The sequence below is a fragment of the Nicotiana sylvestris genome, chromosome 5 (assembly GCF_000393655.2).
Source record: "Nicotiana sylvestris chromosome 5, ASM39365v2, whole genome shotgun sequence".
NCBI lineage: Eukaryota > Viridiplantae > Streptophyta > Magnoliopsida > Solanales > Solanaceae > Nicotiana > Nicotiana sylvestris.
In genome coordinates this window covers 172,294,548-172,312,071 of record NC_091061.1, presented here as the reverse complement: position 1 = coordinate 172,312,071, position 17,524 = coordinate 172,294,548, and the positions used below count along the sequence as shown (strand labels likewise).

At 45.2% G+C, this 17,524-nt stretch overlaps 1 protein-coding gene across 2 annotated transcripts; it reads left to right on the top strand.

The window, feature by feature from the left end:
• Window positions 1-663: 663 nt before the first annotated feature.
• On the top strand, window positions 664-14,777 carry LOC104222347 (pentatricopeptide repeat-containing protein At4g02750-like). Of its 2 annotated transcripts, XR_709918.2 has the most exons (3): window positions 664-2,192; window positions 13,187-14,418; window positions 14,483-14,777. XR_709918.2 is itself a non-coding variant. In XM_009773575.2 (2 exons), exons 1-2 carry the CDS (start codon window positions 1,382-1,384, stop codon window positions 14,164-14,166), a joined length of 1,791 nt encoding a protein of 596 aa, XP_009771877.1. In that variant the 5' UTR covers window positions 664-1,381; the 3' UTR covers window positions 14,167-14,777. The 2 variants fall into 2 exon arrangements, 1 of the variants encoding a protein (XP_009771877.1); XM_009773575.2 differs by having other exon boundaries at window positions 13,187-14,777.
• Window positions 14,778-17,524: the final 2,747 nt, after the last annotated feature.

Genomic DNA, 17,524 nt, shown 5'->3' with positions numbered 1-17,524 from the left:
TTTTTAGGGCCAAATTGGAGTTTGGTGTTAAATGTTTGTTGACATTGGCAGAGGCATCCGACGCCTTAAGAGTGCTGATGCATTGGTCGTTGCAACTTTCCTGGTATAGTCGAACGTGGCATTGGCACAAGGGTTTTTTGTCCATGTAGCTTCTTTAAAAGCATGTCAAAGGGATCCTCAGTTGACCCTTTTTATAATAAGTTGCCTTGTCATCATTTCTTAATGCGCAAAGTATTGGACTCTCTTAGCCTAATTCTTACGAGATGGATTCATAAAATCTACCTACGCAACATATCTGGCAGGCTCTTAAATCTGAGAGCTAACTTCGTGCTATCCACGTCTCTGTGAGTGTGGCACTTGAAATTTGTTTAAAATCATCCCAAAGGTAGGTGTAGGTGTAGGTGTAGGTGTAGGTGTTACATATGAGTGGAATTGTAGACGTGTACAAAATTATCCCAAAGGTAGATGGTACATATGTTTTTTGTTTTATCTTATACTCGGGGAAGTTTGAGCGTAGGACTATGCAGAGAATGAAACTGCACTATTTTGCTGTGTGGCAATGTCATAAGGAGTGCCAAAGAAACACAACATCCATATAAGTCATATCCTACAGAAAATCTCATTTTCTGTAGAATTGGAATTATCTTAAATAGGAGGACACAAGCTCTTACTTTCTATCCTTGGAGGCACAAGGCTAGAACATCAAGATCTCAATGCATTGGCACGAGAGGGTAAACTCCAATCTGCGCGGGGTGTTTGATAAAATGTTACCGAGAGAGATGTGGTTTATTGGAATTCAACGATTACAGTCTATTGACAATATGAGTGTCTCCTGAATCAAATAAACTCACAGAAACGGGTTTGAGAACCATAAACTACCAAGAGCCCGTAGTAGTACTCCTATAGATGACGTAAAGTATATAGGATGTACCACGGATTTTGGGGAAAAGAATAACTCTGAAAAGAGAGTTTGAGCATTGCTGGTGCGAGATATCATAGAGTGATTGACAAACAATAGAATTTATCCAAATGTTATATTCATCATACGATACAGTACAATATATTACAATAAGGTACGATATGTTATGAAACCATAGGTATCAACCATCCAAACAAGCTGTAAGAATTTCAAGTTACTTTCAAGGATACCAGATTGATAACTCTATAGGACTTTTGCCAAAAGTTCTTAAGCCAAAAAAATACAAAACAACGCCTCTATCTCATTAACTTGAGTGATATTTGTCCTTCAAATTTTTCCCCTAATTACAGTACCAACTGGCTTAAAGAGCTGATTAATTAGCCCAAATATACTACTGATTAATTGCTGCCCCATGCAATAGGTGGTTCCATTTCAACATTTCTACATATATCCTTATCTTTAATGTTTGTTCGCCATTTCCTGAGCTACAAGCTCAAAACTTTCATACCATTAAACCTCCCTTGCTGCCATAGCTTTGAACGTTATATTTCCCGCCGCACGAGCAAACCCTCCAAATCACCTCAGGTTGTCTACAACTGCAACATCAGGATCAATGAGCTGGCACGAGAAGGTAAACTCCAATCTGCTCAGAAGGTGTTTGATGAAATGTTACACAGAGATGTTGTTTCTTGGAATTCAATGATTACAGCCTACTGGCAAAATGGGTGTCTCAGTGAATCAAAGAAACTGTTTTTATCAATGCCTGAGAGGACTGTAGTGTCTTGGAATTCTATGATCGCAGGTTGCGTGGAAAATGATAGCATTGATGATGCTTACTTATATTTTAGCACTATGCCTGAGAAGAATGTTGCATCGTGGAATGCAATGATTTCGGGTTATGTTAAACATGGTATGGTGGAGGCGGCGGCGAGGTTGTTTGATGAGATGCCTAGAAAGAATGTGATTTCTTATACTGCAATGATCGATGGGTATACGCAGAAAGGTGAGATTGACAAGGCAAAGTCACTTTTTGACCGTATGCCACAAAAAAATGAGGTTTCTTGGACTGTGATGATTAATGGGTATGTAGAGAACGGGTGTTTCGATAAGGCAAAAGAGTTGTTTGAAAAGATGCCAGCTAAGAATAAGCATGTTGTTGCGACTACAGCTATGGTAATTGGGTATTGCAAGGAGGGACGGGTGGAGGAAGGAAGGATTTTGTTTGATGGAATACTATGTAAAGATAGTGTTGCTTATAATGCCATGATTTCAGGTATGTAAAGTATGATTTTCGAGATTTAGATAGTGTGATCCCTGTGGTTGATTCTCTTTTTTCTTTTATCGTGGTTCATTAAGTTGATAATTAAAGACAGTGATGATTCATTATTTTCATATGTAATGTGATTACGGTAATTGAGCATAGAACTGGAGAGTTGTGTTCACTTCTTGTCAGGCAAGTGCACCATAATCTTTTACTTAGTAACTTTAAGATTTTATTGAACTGAATCAATCTAATTTATGATGAGATAGACACCCTTTACTGTTTAAATTAATTTGATGAATGGCCTAAGTATTCCTGCACTGTATTCACTTGATTCTGGTCCAAAATATCAGTTAAATACAAGCTGAAGCATCTGGATTTGGAGTGCTATGAAAGCTCAAAATTTTATTGAATCAACTGCTAAAAAAGTGTTTGGCGGGAAATACGTGATCTATTTTTATGCTAGTTGTTAGAGCAGTTGAAGCTAAGAGTATGAAGTTTAATGAAGAGATACAAGCTGAAACGGGGCAGTAATCAAACCCAGGGGCTTGTCGCCCGAGCCTCGGACTGGTCGATGAAGGAGCCTCGGGGCTGATATCCGGCTCGGTCTCGAGCTATTAGGGGTAGTCGGGGATGGGATAACAGTTGAGATATGATCAAGCAAGGCTCTTTATGGCCAATACCAAACAATAAATGAAGAACAAGTATGAAAGCAATAAACGTTAAGAGTGGCCTCGAGCTAATAAGAACGAGCAAGTTAGAGAGAAGAGAGGGAGAGAGATATTATTGATCTTGTGGAGAATAGTTGGAGCAACGTCAGCCGAGAGACTACAAAGTAATGGGGATCCCCTTTATATAGGAGGGAAATCCACTATAGTACAAAATGTGGTAACTGTGAAGGCGTGGAGATAGGATGGCTGGATGTGACATCTCGAAATGGGCCCCGGATAGGTCAGCCTTGTCAGATTAAGCCGCGTGCCTTGGGAACTCCCCTCTCGCCTGTTGTAGCGCACTATAGCTGTTGGAACGCGATGCCCTCCGGACTGATACCTGACGACCCCCGAGGGTGAGTCTCGACCTTGGCTTCTAGCTTCGAGGAGCATGACCGCGAGACGACCCTATGACAGGGAAATCGGGCCCCTGATTCGCCGTATACAGATAGTCTCCGCGTTTCTTAGAGTGAAAGCGGCAGGATATGATAAGAAACGGTCCTGAACTCCTGCTTCCTTTGGTGTTCTTGCAAACGGCTACGAGATGCCAAGGTGCACCATGCGTGCTGTCCTTGCAGGTTTTTCGCATTGACTGCGGCGGTTGGCTTCCTTCAATGTATCCACGACGCTTTTATAAATACTCACCTCTTCCTTTCTAGACTCCATCTCGTGCCAAAAACCCCCTAGTAAGGTCTATTTTTCCCTCGTTCTTGCTCTTTTTCAAGAACGCAACCACTTCTTCTTCTTCCTTCAGATTCTCTCAAGGATGGCGAAAATTTCCACTTCTGCTTCCCAGGAGGTTGCGGGCCACTTCCCCCTGTGTCGAGGAGTGTGTCCCAGGATCCTTGTGATGACTTCTGATTTTAGGGTCGAGAGACTTTCCTCGAAGTCAGGGCGCCGCGAGCCTGTAACTCGGTATATCAGCTCTATGACGGATATCGAAAGAGTAAGGGCCGACTGTCGTTGGGGGGATACCGTGCTCATGGAGATTCCCGCTCGGGAGGAAGATATTACTATGAGCCGGATTTCTGAGTGTGTATACTTACCCATTCACCTTGGGGCCGGTGGAGTCATCCTCGCCCCTGATCGACCCTGTGATTCTCGACTTCTGCCGGAGTTATCAGGTAACTTTGGGTCAAGTTCATCCTTTGTTCTGGCGCGTGGTTTATATGATCAGGCATTACTCGAGCATGATAGAGGGAATGCCCTTCACCCTGAACCATCTAATCCGGATGTATAGTCCCCGACTTCTTCGCAGGGGCTTAATCAAGCTTCGTTGCCGAGCCCCGAGATCCCTTTTTGCCTGCATCGAGGAGTTCGGGGACGAGGGATGGTTAAGCCGATTCGTCCGAGTGAGGGCGTCTGACCTGATTCCAGTGGATAAGATGTCATTCCCTGAAAAGTGGAACGTCGGGCATAAGTAAACGTGGTGTCTTTGCTCCTTCTTGGCGATATTTCCCTATGCGTCTAACTCTGTTTTTCTTGTCTTTTCAGCCGTAGCGATCTACCCTGGCGCGGTGTCGGATCTCCAAGGTTGGGTTGGTCGTTTATACTCAGTTTGTCCGTATATCGAACAAGCGTGGTGAAATTTATCCCGAGCTCGGTGGGAAGCCAAAGACCATGGTGAGCCTCGAGCCTTGATGCATCCGTGTATTTTTGACGCAGTTTGCTGTTAGTAGCTTTCTCCATCCTTCGCATTTAACCTCTGCATCCATGTAGGTCTGGGAGAAATCCCATTGACGAGGGAGGCACCGTCCGTTGGAGGGGACGCTCTGGTGTTTGGCGAGGAGAAGAAAAGGCAGGGAGTCTATCCGTTGGGCCACCGGAGCCCAAAAGGGCCAAGGTGGAGGATTCTAAGGTTGACCCAGCAGTTCCGTCCTCCAAGGCGACGGGAAATCCCCGTGCTGAAGGTGAGGGAGAAAGCAGCTTCCCGGCAACTCCCGAAGAGCGTTTGGACTTGATCGATCCTCGGGCCGTGGGGATGGATGTTCCCGGACAGGAGTCTGATGCCGTCGTGGCCCAACTTCGTGGCGGTGAGGCAATGGATGGGGTATCGAGCACTGCCCTTGAATTGGCAGGTGGCCGGAGTTCTTCTCGAGCTGGGACGCCCTTCGCAGGCAGTTCGGAGGGGCCTCGATCTGGGACCCAAGGTGAACAATGGACGGAGATTTTGGCTGACCCTGCTAGCCCGTTGATTGTTGTCGATTCTCTTCAAGGGGAGATCCTTCCATCTTACGAAGTGCAAGATTCCCCTCGCAAGGAGCCTTCTGAGGCAGGAGCATTGGTCAAAGGCGGAGATGCACTCGAGAGGCCGGCGACCGTTCTCGAGGGTAGTTCTGAGGTCGATGCTTCATCCATTTTTGGCGAGATGGGCAGACTTTGTGAGCGGGTAACTCCTGCTAACCTTGTTCGCCGCTTTGGGCCGCTCCGGCCTTTGTTCTTCTAACTTGTCTCTTTATATGGTTTCAGGCAAAAATGCTTTATAACCAGGCTCTCGCCCAGTATCAGGATGAGGTGAGCCGTTGCGAACGCGAGAAAGCCTATTTTACCGAGCAGGTTATTCATCCCTTGTTTTTACTATTACTTGAGCCCTTGTGAGATTTCATTGCTTCTAACTTCTCGGGCCTTGATTTTTGTAGTTTGAGAACGAGAATGCCCTGCTGAGAGGGGAGCTTCGGGCCAGAGATGCTGAAATCTCCGAGCTTAGTCGGCACGTGAGCGAGATGGCTTCCGAGAGGGACAACCTTCAGGGGAGAGTTACCTTGATCGAGCGTCAACTCCAGGACGCGAAGGAGAAGGAGGATAGTGACAAGTATAAGAGCCTCCATTCCGAACTGGTGGCCGCATTAGTTCGGATCAAAGCTGAGGCCGAGGCGCTTGTATCTTTGCATGGGGGAGGAGCAGTCATCACAGATTCTTGCGTTGAGAGGACGTTTGAGGGGGCTGGCCCGACTTTACCTCGAGCCGCGAATCGTGCCTGGCCGAGTTCCCGAAAGCAGACCATTGGGGGCGCATTGGAAGGCAGCTCGAGTAGTGTTTAAAAATGGGGGTGGATCCCCGGAGAGAGGACGCCGTTGAGAAGGGGCCGTCGGGGGACTCGTAATTGCCTGGGTGCAACCCTTGGGGAGCTATTGAGGCTGCCGGTTCGGCAATAGATTAGGTTCTTTGTTGTTCTTTCCTGTCGATCTCCCTATTTGTACATAGTACTTTTATTTTGGCATATGTATAAAGAGAATCCTGCGGCTTTGTTTCCCTTATTCCCCTTTCTACTTTGAATTCAGCAAGAATTGGCGAAAGAACCTTAGACCCGCGATATAGCGCCGTGGCCCGTTCGGGCTGGCTTGAGAGTTGTCACACGGCTGGTCGATGCGGCCTTCAGTGTGAACTGCCGCAAGAGCTCTTGCAATTTTGCCCAATTGTTTTGTGTTGAGTCTCCGGGTCGAGTTTTTTCTCGAGCCTACTCGATCTTCAATCTCATGTGCCTGCACGGTCGGGTGATGATGGCTCTCATCCCTTGCCCTTGGGTATTAGTATTTTGCCTGTTTTTGGGTTCAGTCTCCAAGTCATGTTGCAACTCGAGCTTCAATTGACCCTCAAGCTTTTTCGTGCCTGCATGGGCGGATGATGATGGCTCTTGCGCCTTGGGTCGAAACGACCTTTTGAGTGTGTGGCCCGGAGACTCGTTTGGTTGGCGACAATGGAACTTACGCTGTGCCCTTAGGCATGTGTAGTTAACTATTTTGGATCCGGTCTCTGAATCGGGTTACGACTCGAGCTCATTTTAATCCTCAAGTTTTCAATTTTCAAGTTGGCGACAGTGGCTCTTACGCTCTTTGGTCGTTGAGAACTTTTAGTGTGCGGCCCGGAGGATCGTTTGGCTGGCGACAGTGGCTCTTACGCTTTTGCCCGTGGGCATTTTGTAGGCTTTGTTTTCCTCTCGTTAAGGTCCTTTTAAAATGATTTTGCCTGACCCATTGTTGGTTTAGGAAGAACCTCGATTTCAAGTCGTTAGCGGTGATGTTCGAGCACCTCGGAAGGTTTTTAGCTCGTAGGTTGGGTAGCTTGAAACCTTGTGATTTGGAGCTGACATGGTCGAAGCTTGTTTGCCTGTTGAGGGAAGCCTGTTTTAACCGGTTCTTTTCGAAATATATTCGAAGTAATGGCGTGCGATTTTGTTAGTGACAGTCGGGTGTCCCCGAGTCGCGTTAATTTGGATGGTGCAGCCGTTTTGACCGTAGTCGTATGTGTTTGGCCGTAGTCGTTTTATGCCTGTAGTAAGGTCTTACAAATTTTCATGCCTGTTGAGGTCTTACAGTTTGTCATGCCTGTTGAGGTCTTACAGTTTTTGTTGCTATGTAGAATAAATCTGGTTATACCGAGTCCGTCCGCTCGGGGTCTTACGGCCTCGGGTTTTCCAGTGTACGACGATTGGCGACAGTCTCCGAGTCATCGAGTTTGCTTAGGCTCGAAGGCCGTTATTCGAGAGCTCGGAGTTACCTTGTTGCGGCTTTATGAGCCCGGAGTTCCGACCCTGGGGTCGTGCGGGTGCCAAATTGTTGACGCTAAGTCTCCGAGTATTTCGGGACGCATTTGGTGGAGGGATCCCTGCCGTGAGCATGCTGAAATTTCCTTTTTGGAGTATGCGATGTTGAAAAGATATTCTTTAATTTCTTGGCATAAATACATGTTGCTGGGTTGCTGTAAGCCTGGCTCAGGCGGACACGGTTCGCTCGACTGTTTGGCCTGGTACATTATTTCCTATTGGAACCTCGTTTGTCATTTCTCGGGAAATGCGTGGACGTTGCCTCGTTAAAAACCTTACCGGTAAAAAAGCGTTTCGGGATAAAAAACTCGGTCGAAGGAAAAGAGTGCGACGTCTGCTCGAGGATATTTGCAGGATTTTGCAATCGGACGCCCTAGTAGCAATACCGCTTAAGCATCGATACATTCTAGTTGCTCGGAAGCTGTTCGCCCTCCATGGTGCCAAGCTTATAGGATCCTTTGCCAACTATCCCAAGGACACGGTATGGCCCTTCCCAATTCTGGCCCAGCTTCCGTTCATTAGGGTTTCGGGTGTTGAGAGTAACCTTCCTTAGGACCAAGTCCCCGATCCCGAAATATCGGAGATTTGTTCTTCTGTTGTAGTATCTTTCGATTTTCTGCTTCTGGACAGCCATCCGAACCAGCGAGGCTTCTCGTCTTTCGTTGAGCAGCTCGAGGGCCGTTGTCATGGCCTCGTTGTTCGAGCCCTCATTAGTGTGCTGGAATCTGGCGTTTGGTTCCCCAACTTCCACTGGTATCAGTGCTTCAGCGCCATATACTAGAGAGAAAGGTGTTTCCCCGGTGCTCGATTTAGAAGTTGTCCGATATGCCCACAGCACCTCGGGCAGCCGATTTAGAAGTTGTCTGATATGCCCACAGCACCTCGGGCAGCGTTTCCCTCCATTTTCCCTTGGCGCTCTCCAATTTCTTTTTCAAGTTGTGAATGATGGTTTTATTCGTCGATTCGGCCTGGCCGTTTGAACACGGGTGGTATGGCATTGACAGGATTCTCTTGATTTTGTTGTCTTCAAGGAACTGTGTTACCTTGTTTTCGATGAACTGCCTCCCGTTATCGCACGTTATTTCGGACGGGATCCCGAACCGGCATATGATGTGATCCCATATAAAATGGATGACTTCCTTCTCTCTTATTTTTTTGAAGGCCTGCGCTTCCACCCATTTTGAAAAGTAATCAGTCATAAATAGAATGAATCTAGCCTTACCTGGCGCCGTCAGCAAAGGGCCGACGATGTCCATTCCCCATTTCATGAATGGCCATGGTGATAAAACGGAATGTAGTTGCTCGCCGGGCTGGTGGATCATGGGAGCGAACCTCTGACACTTGTCGCATTTTCCGATGAATTCCCTGGCGTCTTTTTCCATGCTTTCCCAATAGTTGCCCGCTCTGATCACCTTTCAGACTAAAGAATCGACCCCGGAATGATTTCCGTAGGTGCCTTCGTGGATCTCTCGGAGCACATAATCTGTGTCGTCCGGTCCCAAGCATACCGCCAGGGGGTCATCGAAAGTTCTCCTGTACAGAGCCCTATTTTCGTCGAGCGAGAACCGGGCTGCTTTGGTTCGCAGGGCTGTCGACTCTTTTGGATCTGCGGGTAACTTCCCGTCCTTTAGATAAACGATATATTTATTTCTCCAATCCCATGTCAGGTTGGTGGAGTTAATCTCCGCGTGACCTTCCTCGACCACAGATTTGAACAATTTGACGACAGCTCCGGGGAGCAGGTCTTCTTCTTCTTCAGCAGAGGACCCCATGTTCGCGAGGGCATCGGCCTCACTGTTCTGCTCTCGGGGTACATGGACTAAGGTCCATTTTTTGAAGCGACGTAATGTGATTTGGATTTTGTCCAATACCTTTGCATCCTGTCCTCTTGGGCTTCGTAGCTTCCGTTCACTTGGCTTAGTACGAGGAGCGAATTGCATTTTGCCTCGACAGTCTTGGCCCCCAAACTTTTCGCCAATTCTAAACCTGCAATCATAGCCTCATACTCGCCTTCATTGTTAGTTAGTTTTGCGGTTTTTATGGATTGTCTGATGATGCTGCCGACGGGCGGCTTTAGGACTATACCGAGTCCGGATCCTCTTATGTTTGTGGCACCATCCGTGAACAGGGACCATACCCCCGAGGACATACCTGATTTCAATAAAAGTTCTTTCTCTACCTCGGGCACGAGGGATGGCGAGAAATCGGCCACGAAATCCGCCAGGATTTGGGACTTGATGGCCGTCCGAGGTTGGTACTCGATGTCATACCCTCTAAGTTCAATGGCCCATTCGGTCAATCGACCCGATAACTCAGGTTTATGCAGTACGCTCCGAAGGGGATAAGTTGACAGAACACAGATATAGTGACATAAAGTTAAGGCTTCAGCTTGCGCGAGGCACTTATCAGTGCGAGAGCCAATTTTTCCAAATGGGGATATCGGGTTTCGGTGTCCCCAAAGGTTCGGCTTACATAATAAACAGGAAATTGCGTACCTTGCTCTTCTCGAACGAGTACACCGCTATTTCGGACACGGCTAGGTATAGGTATAGCGTTTCATCCTCCTTGGGTGTGTGCAGCAAAGGCGGGCTAGTCAGGTACCGTTTCAGTTTTTCTAGGGCGTGTTGGCATTCTGGAGTCCATTCGAAGCTGCTCTTTCTTTTGAGTAGGGAGAAGAAATGGTGGCTCTTGTATGATGATCTTGATATGAATCTGCCCAGGGTTGCTATCCTCCCCGTCAGCCGTTGGACGGTTTTTACATTGTTTACTACCGTGATCTCTTCGATGGCTTTTATTTTATCGGGGTTGATCTCGATCCCCCTGTTTGAAACCATGAAGCCCAGGAATTTGCCCGAACCTACTCCGAAGGCACACTTCTCGGGGTTGAGCTTCATGTTGTAGCTTCTGAGGATGTTGAAAGTTTCCTGCAAATGGGTCAAATGGTCCCGCACGCATGGATTTGACTAGCATATCATCAATATATACTTCCATCGATTTACCTATTTGATGTTCGAACATTTTATTAACTAGGCGCTGGTATGTTGCTCCCGCGGTTTTTAGCCCGAAGGGCATTACGTTTTAGCAATATGTACCATGCTTCGTGATGAACGAGGTCTTTTCCCCGTCCTCGGGGTTCATCTGGATTTGATTATACCCCGAGTAGGCATCGAGAAAAGTGAGGGTCTCGTGGCCGGCCGTAGAATCGATCAGACGATCGATATTAGGCAACGGGAAAGAATCTTTGGGGCACGCTTTATTCAAATCTTTGTAATCTACGCACATTCTTAGCTTGTTCCCCTGTTTTGGAACTACTACTACGTTAGCTAGCCATTCGGGGTACTTTACCTCCCTAATGGATCCAATTTTAAGAAGTTTCGCTACCTCCTCTTTGATGAAGGCATGTTTTACCTCGGACTGCGTCTTCTTTTTTGCTTTACGGGTTTGAATTTGGGATCAACGCTCAGCCTCTGGGAGGTTATTTCCGGCGGGATTCCTGTCATATCTAGGTTGGACCAGGCGAAACAGTCGATATTGTTTCTAAGAAATTGAATAAACCCTGTCCTGAGTTCGGGGGTCAGCCCCGTCCCTAGGTATACCTTGCGATCCGGGAGGTGCTCAATCTAAACGGTTTGCTCCAGCTCTTCGACTGTTGATCTGGTCGCATCCGATTCCTCGGGGGCGACGAAGGTTCGGGGGACGAAGAAGTCTTCCTCGTCGTCTTTGAGGGTCTGCATGCTTCCCTCCTTGTCTGAGACTGGGCGTGTGGAGGCTGGCGTCTCATGGTGGACCGCATACATTTCTTTTGCTGCCCGCTGTTCTCCATGTATGGTCGTGATGCCATCCCTCGTGGGAAACCTTATCACCTGGTGCAAGGTTGAGGGCACTGCCCTCATGTTGTGTATCCAAGGCCTGCCGAGTAAGGCGTTGTATCTCATGTCGCCGTCGATGACCTGGAACTCGATGTTCTGGATTGCGCCAGACGTGTTGATCAGGAGGGTGATCTCTTTCGCCGATCATGTTAAAGCCGTGGAGGATTCGAGGGACGGGAACGACTTGATTGAGCATCCCCAGCTGTTCTACTACTTCTGACCTAATTATGTTGGCCGAGCTGCCTGGATCCACGAGCACGCGCTTTATCCTGGTGTTGTTTAAGAGAAACGAGATCACTAGCGCGTCGTTGTGCGGTTCCATCGTAGCCTCGAGGTCCTCCTCGCTGAATACAAGGGTATCTTCGGGCACGCGTTTTCGGGTCGGTCCTTCTCCCATAGCGGACATTCTCATTCGTTTGAACATGGGTCCTTGGGGATCGTTGGTTCCCCCAATAATCGTGTGGACGTTATGTTGGAGAACCTTCCCTTCTGTCCGGGTTAGCTCCGGTGGTGTACCGGCCTCTAGGGCTATCGTGTCCTTTTCTCTGTTGTTTTCGAGGTTCCGGTTTCCCATTTTACTCGCCGAGCTAGGCGCTCTGTCATGAAACCGAAGATCTTAGGCCAGAAAAAGTGTGAGAGATAATTTGCGTTTTTGAAATGAAACCAGCAAGAAAATAATCACTATTATTTTTAGCCCCACGATGGGCGCGAAACTGTTTACCGTGAAAATAGTAACAACAAATAAATTTGTAAATGAAATTCTAAAAATACGTGATCTATTTTTATGCTAGTTGTTAGAGCAGTTGAAGCTAAGAGTATGAAGTTTAATGAAGAGATACAAGCTGAAACGGGGCAGTAATCAAACCCAGGGGCTTGTCGCCCGAGCCTCGGACTGGTTGATGAAGGAGCCTCGGGGCCGATATTCAGCTCGGTCTCGAGCTATCGGGGGTAGTCGGGATGGGATAACAGTTGAGATATGATCAAGCAAGGCTCTTTATGGCCAATACCAAACAATAAATGAAGAACAAGTATGAAAGCAATAAATGTTAAGAGTGACCTCGAGCTAATAAGAACGAACAAGTTAGAGAGAAGAGAGGGAGAAATATTATTGATCTTGTGGAGAATAGTTGGAGCAACGTCAGCCGAGAGACTACAAAGTAATGGGGATCCCCTTTATATAGGAGGGAAATCCGCTATAGTACAAAATGTGGTAACTGTGAAGGCGTGGAGATAGGATGGCTGGATATGACATCTCGAAATAGGCCCCGGATAGGTCAGCCTTGTCAGATTAAGCCTTGTGCCTTGGGAACTCCCCTCTTGCCTGTTGTAGCCCGCTATAGCTGTTGGAACGCGATGCCCTCCGGACCGATACCTGACCACCCCCGAGGGTGAGTCTCGACCTTGGCTTCGAGCTTCGAGGAGCATGACCGCGAGATGACTCTATGATGGGGAAATTGGGCCCCTGGATTCGCCGTATACACATTTACAAAGCAATTAGATTTGACATTTTATTAGCTTAACTAACATTGCTTCAGCTTTACTATTCTGAGTCTAACATCCTCTATTGTGTAGTTAGCTGAGTGACTATATAGCTGGGTCAAGTAACTATTGGATGTCAGAAAATCACCTTATGTGGTATAAAATTAAATGCGTTTCTTGAGCACTCAAGTAATGTTGGAGGATAGCATTCATCCAACATACTACGATTCCAGGAGTTAGCTTAATAAATGATAATTCTCTTGCAAGGGAAAATTAGAGTTCAAACCCCTTTTCTCCAATTGAAAAAAATAGTATCAGCATATTGGATGTGTGGTCGCTTTTTGCATAATTTGTTTTTCAGGTGCCAATACACTTTCCTATATTCATTCTGTTGGAATTTCACAGGTTATGCACAAAATGGAGTAAATGAAGACGCACTCAAGTTACTGGTTGAGATGCTTAGGGTGTCTCTTCGACCAGATCAGTCTTCATGTGCTTCAGTTCTTTCTGCATGTGCTGCTCTTGCATCTCCTTTAGTTGGTAGACAAACTCATGCAGTTGTCATTAAATTTGGGGTAGACTCCGTCGTCTCCATATGTAATGCTCTAATTACTATGTATAGCAAATGTGGCAGCATTTTTGAGTGTGAGTTGACTTTTGAATTAATAACAAGTCCAGACCTTGTCTCTTGGAATACTATAATTGCTGCCTTTGCCCAACACGGGTTGTATGCGAAAGCAGTTGCATATTTGGAGCAAATGGTTCTCAGAGGATGTGAACCAGATGGTATAACATTCCTCAGCTTATTATCTGCTTGTGCCCATGCAGGGTTGGTTAGTGAGAGTATTTCTTGGTTTGATTCAATGGTAAAAAACTACAAAATTACTCCAAGACCGGAGCATTATGCTTGTTTAATTGATATACTTGGCCGAGCTGGTCAGCTGGACAAGGCTTACAACATTATACAAGAGATGCCTTTTAAAGCTGATTTAGCTGCTTGGGGTGCCCTTCTTGCTGGCTGTCGCGCTCATTCCAATGTAGAACTAGGGCAGCTTTCTGGAGAGAAAGTCATGGAATTAGGTGGTGATAGTTCAGGGCCTTACATTATGTTATCTAATATATATGCTGAAGCAGGTATGTGGGAGGAGGTTACAAGAGTGAGAGGCTTGATGAAAGAACATGGCATCAAAAAGAAACCGGCATATAGTTGGACGGAGATTGAAAATAAGGTACATTATTTTCTGGGAGGGGATATCTCTCATCCAAATATTCAAGAAATCCGTACAGCACTCAAGCAGATGAACTTGCAGATGAAATTCCAGGAAAAAGTTCTGGATTTCACCGACTTTTACTTCCTGGATGAACTGGAATGCGCATGTAATTAACATATCTATGTCCTGTAAACTATTCAAATTTGGCAAAATTTGGACTCTCCCTGAAAGTTCAGGATCACTACTGCCTGAAATGCTCATTTAGCACCAAGTTCTTGTCCAAGCAAAATGAAACTTTTCCACCAGGAGCACAATGATCGTCTTTAAATAGGCAGAAGCAGAATGGTCATTCTTATGCGATTTCTGGGGAACTGATAGACTTTGGCGATCAGAGTTTAGACCATGGAAGCTGGAAGATTATGAAAGGTAATTGTGAGCTGATCTCCCATTTTTCATATTGTTTGGTAATAATCGCTCTTGGATGATACAGAAATGTAGGGGCTGTAGTCCATGAATAGAGGAAACAACAACAATAAACCCAGTGTAATCCCACAGGTGGGAGAAAGAAGGAGGCGGATAAAAAGGGAGGCGGCGATTTGTCATTTGAACACTGCACTATTCAGTAACAATATTTCTCTAACTATAACCTTAGAGAAAGGTTTTATACTCTCTCCTGAACCACTCCTCCCCTCCTCCTCCGACAATAATTACTATTATTACCTTTCCTTTATCTCAATTTACAGTATGTTATTTTTTTAATGAAGGTAATAAGACTGTTTGATTTATCAATTTACAGGACGAAAGAAAACGAGTTTACACATTTATATTTGGAATCATAATTAGGAACCTGAAATTCAAAATTCAAGCTGTGAAAGTGAAAACTATTGTAGTCAAGTAATCGACTTCAATTGTTTTCAACCCCTCCCTGCTCTAATAAAATTATCTCAATTTTCAAGCTATTTGCACCGTCATGAGTTTATTGAAATTTTGAGTATTGAGAATGATATTTGTAGTGGTTAAATGGAGTATTAGGGGAAGGAAAGCAATTTGGATTTCTGATAAATACAAAACTGTTGAACAACGAAAAGGATTTATTAGATGCAGGAGCTGCACAAAGGTGGAGGCTAATAAATCGTTTTCTTTAGGCCGCAAAATTTTGAGTTCTCCAAAAATTTAATAGTGAATTTTATTATTTTTATTGAAGTTTGTAGGAAAAAGGTACAAAATCTTTTTAAAAAAATAGAAGAAAGAAAACAGTAGAAATATTTTAGAACCTTGAATAAACTACTTAACCATATTAATAACTAATTTTTTGTACGACAACATCTAAGGTAATGATATATTCAAATATATCACTTCGAACGTATTTGGGCTTATAACTGTATACAGTCGAAATCAGGTATGACCGATTTTTCGGACTCGAAGGGTCACCTTAAGCCCGAGTTCGGGATGGATCGAGTTTGAGCTCGAGGGACAAAGATCGAGCTCAACGAAAGAGTACGAGGCTCGAAGAATCTAGTGTTCGAGAAATGTCAGAGCCTAATGTGATTGGCCTCGAGATAATGCCGTTATGGATTTGTAACAGAATGAGCAAGATTACCATGGCGTAAATCCCGGAATAGATTTGTACGAATCCGTACTACGCAGTTAGACAACTGTCCCAATAATATTCTTTACTGTAAATAGAAATGTACCTTATTTAGGGTTCCCCTATTATATAAAGGGGACCCCAATTATTTGTAAAGATCATCTAATCATTGGCAAAGAATATACTCCCTTACTTTTTCGTTCATTGTTTATTAGAATTGTTCTTTAGCTTTATTATTCTTGCTTTATCGTTCTTGATCCATCTCGAGGTCACTTTGGCTCGAGGTTGAGACTGGTCTAAATTCTGGTTTGATTTTACTTGTTCCTTTCATTTATACTTTAGATTTCTTGGTTATTAATTGGTATCGAACTAATCACGTATCTTTAAAATCATAAATCAAATTTAATTGTTACTCGTATTTTTGAGGTAAACAGTTTGGCGCCCACCGTGGGGCTAAAGATAATAGTGATTATTTCAGTGCCGATTCTCATAACACACATTATTTTTACACTTGTTCTTGTCAAGAATTTTTGATTCTCAGGCTAAAACATGTCAAACTTGCAAAATGCACATGTATACGACAACGATGGTCTTGGATTTCATGGAGAAAATAACAATGTAGGGGTCGGTGTACCACCAATAAACCCTAGGAAAGTGCCAAATATGGAACCGGTTGATGTTAGTTCACACATTGCTTTGAACGCAGATTTAGGCACAAACCACGTGGGAAGTGTACGCAGGGAAGCCCGATCTGGTGGCCAAGGAACGCAGGGTATAAGAGATGGGGGAGTTAGCCTCCAAGTGATATTCGAAATGCTTCAAGCTCAACAGATTGCCATCGATCAACTTCAAAGTCAGAATAAAACTTCGAGTATAGCCGAACCAGAAAACACTCGACGTGCTGAACCGGCGCTAGAGAGATCAAATGGTCGTGGCTCGGGGACTGACCCCACAATTATGAGGATGCTCGAAGAACTCACCAAGAGGTTTGAGTCCGGGAAAAAGAAGATTGAGGATAATGACAAAAAGGTGGAGACTTATAACTCCCGTGTTGATCAAATACCGGGGGCACCTCGGATCTTGAAAGGTTTGGATGCCAAAAAGCTCATACAAAAGTCGTTCCCTCCGAGTGCAGCTCTGAAGCCCATTCCTAAAATGTTTCGCATGCTCGTTATACCCAAATACAAGGGACAACTGACCCTAATGAGCATATTACTTTGTATACTTGCGGGATTAAAGAAAATGATTTAAATGATGATGAGATCGAATCGGTATTATTGAAGAAATTTGGGGAAGCTTTGTAAAAGGGAGCCATGATTTGGTATCACAACTCGACCCCGAACTCTATCGATTCGTTTGCTATGTTAGCAGACCCCTTCGTAAAAGCACATGCAAGGGACATAAAGGTGGCAACGAGGAAATCAGATGTTTTTAAGATAAGACAGAGGAACAATGAGATGTTAAAGGAGTTCGTATCCTAGTTTCAAATGGAGCGAATGGAATTACCACCGGTCTCGGATGACTGGACAGTACAGGCTTTTATGCAGGGTTTGAACGAGCGGAGTTCGATCGTGTCTCGACAATTAAAGCAGAATCTTATCGAGTATCCAGCTGTGACGTGATCAGGCGTGCATAATCGTAACCAATCGAAGATCAAGGTCGAGGAAGACCAGTTGGGAGCCCCCTCGGGTTCAGTTCATCCTAATAGATTGACAACTTAGCCCCCGAGGGATACAGACAGGGAATCAAGATCGAACAAAGAATGGTATCAGTCATATGTAGATCGGAAAAACAACGGCTCAGGGCGTAATGATCCTCAGAATGATTGAAGAAATGATCGAGGTCAAAAATCTCGGGGACTCATGAGTAAGAATAGGTTCGATAAACATACCGACTAAGCGGAAGCACCTCGATTATTGGAGTATAATTTCAGTGTAGATGCAT

Bases quoted from the DNA above. Each gene is read 5' to 3' on its own strand.
- LOC104222347 (XM_009773575.2), top strand. From the start codon at position 1,382: ATGTTTGTTCGCCATTTCCTGAGCTACAAGCTCAAAACTTTCATACCA. The intron at 2,193-13,186 runs GTATGTAAAGTA...GGAATTTCACAG, and splicing joins TTATAATGCCATGATTTCAG to GTTATGCACAAAATGGAGTA.